Source organism: Tupaia chinensis, unplaced genomic scaffold (genome assembly GCF_000334495.1).
Source record: "Tupaia chinensis unplaced genomic scaffold, TupChi_1.0 Scaffold145659_1, whole genome shotgun sequence".
NCBI lineage: Eukaryota > Metazoa > Chordata > Mammalia > Scandentia > Tupaiidae > Tupaia > Tupaia belangeri.
Genome location: NW_006205516.1, coordinates 247,892 through 251,396, shown reverse-complemented (window position 1 = coordinate 251,396; position 3,505 = coordinate 247,892). Strand labels below are relative to the sequence as shown.

Below are 3,505 nucleotides of genomic sequence, written 5' to 3'. Positions count from 1 at the left end.
AGTACTTCCACAAAATGAAGCACTGTAATTGCAACCTGCTTTCAGTGTATTTTAAAAGTGGAATGAGGGCTGACACAACAAAAACACCATTCTGTGTGGATTCTCTAGACTAAGGGTGTATGGGCGCATCCAATTAAGGTTACAGAAGATGCAACCATGAAAAAACTACGTGGCCTGGGCTGGAGGTGTAGTCGGTGCTAGAAGCCACATGGCCCACTGTGCTACAGATTCCCGGGCCAGCCTCGAAACATGCCAGGGAGCTCAAGATCCTGATACACTGAAGAGCTGGGGAAAGGGGATTGCAGTAAGATTACACCAGCAGTTAGTATAATGGCTATGTCGCTGGACTCCCACGTAGTTGACCAGTTTGAGTCCCGGCCCTGGTGGATTAAACTCATGCGGGGCACGTGTGCCGTGCCCAAGATACCGAGAAGAGAATGTAGAAGGGATTGTGGCGTGGCCATCCCCCCCGGGGGGTGATTTCTCACTTTCTGTCTTTTTCCAGGGAGTACACATGCTCCATGGCAAGACTTAAAAGTGCTTCTTTATTCTCTCCCGTGTGTAGGTGCATACCCTCTATCATGAATAAACCTTTATCTTCCCATTTCTGTGAGACCATAGAGCAAGAGACTTATAATCCCACTAGGTTTGCTGTACAACTCAGAGTTCTATGCTTACGTTGTCATCTTGCACCCTTGAGCTTCAATTCAATGTCTTTCTTCATCTTTTGAGAGACCCACTTACTAGGCTCACCCTAAAATGTCAGCCTATAAAGGTGGTTTCAGAGTAAGAATTCTGGTGATATTTACCTTTTACTTTCCCTCTGCAGCCTTCTGGGTATGGTTTACTAGTGAGCCAGGAAACCTGGTACTGCATTTTAATCAAACCAAATTTCTGAAAGCTGTTGAACATACAAGTGACACTGACTGCTGGACTGGGCAAATATCACTAATCGATGCTCACTTTTCATCCCTTCAGGATCTGTTTTAAGGTCGACCTGGTTCGAAGAGCAATGGGCTGAAAAGGGCATGCGGGAAACGTTTGAGTTTTAGGCCTACTTTTGCCTGGAGCTGAGTTTACATGACTCTGAAGGTTTCTCATAAAATTCTAGTAATGTCAATTACTTCTGCAACAGAGGGCAGTTTCCCCATCTTTAGAAAAGATTAGTGGAGGGACCAGCAGATGGAGTGGTGGTTAAGGTGGCTGGACTCCTCATGGCTGACCATGGTTCAAGTCCCAGGCTTGGTGGCTTGCTTTCTCACTTTCCTTGTGTCTCTCTCTAGTCTACCTCAAAAAATAAAATTACAATGAATAAAATTGAAAGAAAAGATTAGTGGAAGCTCAAAGATTTGATTGCACTGAAGTGGAGAATAAAAAAGATACCAGTAGCTGGGGAAGAGATGAGAATTTGATTAATAGACCAAGGAGGGAAGGGGACAGAGTTCTAGAGTACTACAGCACAATACAGTGGATACAGCTGCTGTCAATTCAACGCATATTTCAAAGCAGCTAAGAGAGATTTCTAATGCCCACAACACAAAGTAATGATAACTGTTTGAGATAATGGGTGTTCACTGCCCTGACTTGATCATATACACTGTAACTTTTTAAAAAGAATTATTTCATTTAACTTTATATAAATTTTACCGGAGAGGGAGGGGGAGGGGAGGGGGAGAGGGAGAGAGAAAGAGGGAGAGAGAGAAACCAAGCCCCCAGGTCCAGGACTCGAACCAGTCAGCCATGTGGGAGCCCAGCACCCTTAACCACCATGCCAGCTGCTGGTCCCCACATTGTAACTTAATATTGAAAACGTCCTGTATTCCATGAATATTACAAATTAATTAAAAACAGAGAAAGATTAAACTCTTAAAAAAAATGGATTGGATCTTTCCTACCAGGAAATAATCTTCACCTCATGCTCTCAGACTGTAGACAACCAGGAATTTCACAAATACTGGAAAAACATCTGCCCCCCTAAGCCCAGCTGCGGGCGAGGTGCAATGCAGAACCTAGAAAGCACATTTAAAAATGAACAAAGATGGGGCCAGCAGGTGCTGTGGTGGTGAAGGTGCTGGAGACTCCTGTATGGCCAACCTCGGTTCAAGTCCTGAACCTGGAGGCTTGCTCTGGCACCCCCTCTCTAGACAAACTGAATAATAAAATTAAATGAAATCTGAAAATGAACAAAGAATTGCAGAATGGTGGTAGAGGATGGGATGAATTGCATGCAACTTTCAATGATGTATTTGTGCCCAAAAAGTAGCCTTTGAGTTTAAAAAAGAACAATGGAGATCTTACCTGATTTTATTACCAGTTTTCATTCTAATCCACTGGGGAATAGGACGATTTTGTTTCTGTTTTTTGGCCAGAAACCGCTTGATTCTGAAAGTTTTGTGAGAAGACTGGGAAGGAAAAACAATCAATTTAGCCAGTGATATTAGAACCTGCTCAAATGTCTCCAAGTCAGTAATCCCCTCAATCCAGCACGCACCTGAATAGTGCCCCATAATGTCCTCATTGCTAAACTACTGATATCAAGCCTAACGATCCTCACAACTTCTCTTTCATCTATCATTCAAATAAAAATAAGCAGAACCAAGGAGAATTCAAACCCAGATCCTCCTTGCTCCACCGTAGGCCGCTTTCCAATCTACCCCGCTGTGTGTAAACCAAGGCCTCCTTGGAAACAGACTTCTAGAAGGAACAGCTTTGGTTGGGTCAAGAACCATTTACAAGCCAAGGGTCTGAGCGTCCTACTCTAAAGCACCAGATACTGATCCCCCTATATCTAGAAGCTAATAAACATAATTTCCCAGTATAACCGTTCATATGTCACTGGAAAAAACCCACAAACCAGTCTGCTCTTGGATTTACTAAGAACGCCCAAACGCTCACATCACAGGACCCTCGTTCCAGGCGCTTTCACGGGGTGATGTTTTGGTTTCTGAGCAAATGTTTAATTTAAAAGGTCTTGTAGCCCAATAACGCGGCACGTTCCTGGGCACTAAGTTTAAGACTCTCCGGAAGTCACTAGTCCACATTCTCCTTGCGAAACCCAGCACGTCGCGCGTGCAGCGAGGAGCCCTGCAGTCGGGGCATGGTTTCCAGTGTGGTCTCCCCCCACCCCAAAGTCTCTCTCCGTCCCATCAACAGTCCGCTCCAGGCGAAGGGCGGCGGTAACACCGGGGGCCCAGGCAGATCGGCCCCACCTGTCTGCGGCACCAGAGCAGCTCGCCCCTCCCCAGGTGCACACCAGCTTCCCGCCAGGCCCGCGCACTTGAACGGTGGCCATGTTCCGCCTTCTTCAGGAAAAACTACTGGAACGGTGGCTCTGCTCCGCCTTCTCCAGGAAAAACCTCTCAAAGGCTCTCGCCCCTCGGTGCCCTGCACGGCCCCGGAGAGCCCGTGGCGGTCTCGGGCCTCAGGGAGCTATCCCAGAGCCGATGTCGGCCGATAGCCTTACCATGGCGAAGAGCCGAGGGAACCGCCCACCCCACGACGGCGG

General features: G+C 46.8%; 1 protein-coding gene and 1 non-coding gene across 2 annotated transcripts in view; both read right to left on the bottom strand.

Annotated features, from left to right (window-relative positions):
* LOC114006106 (small nucleolar RNA SNORA69) overlaps positions 1-42 on the bottom strand; it is a 137-nt gene extending 95 nt beyond the window's left edge. The window contains exon 1 of the small nucleolar RNA XR_003547869.1: positions 1-42. This exon is cut by the window's left edge and continues 95 nt beyond it. This is a non-coding gene — a small nucleolar RNA (small nucleolar RNA SNORA69).
* Positions 1-3,499, bottom strand: part of RPL39 (ribosomal protein L39) — a 4,818-nt gene extending 1,319 nt beyond the window's left edge. Inside the window, exons 1-2 of the mRNA XM_006168258.2 lie at positions 3,464-3,499; positions 2,299-2,402 (exon numbers count right to left, since the gene is read on the bottom strand). Of these exons, the coding sequence (XP_006168320.1) occupies positions 2,299-2,402; positions 3,464-3,466 (107 nt within the window). The 5' untranslated portion in view covers positions 3,467-3,499. The remainder of the gene's footprint in view (positions 1-2,298; positions 2,403-3,463) is intronic.
* Between the last annotated feature and the right edge of the window lie 6 nt (positions 3,500-3,505).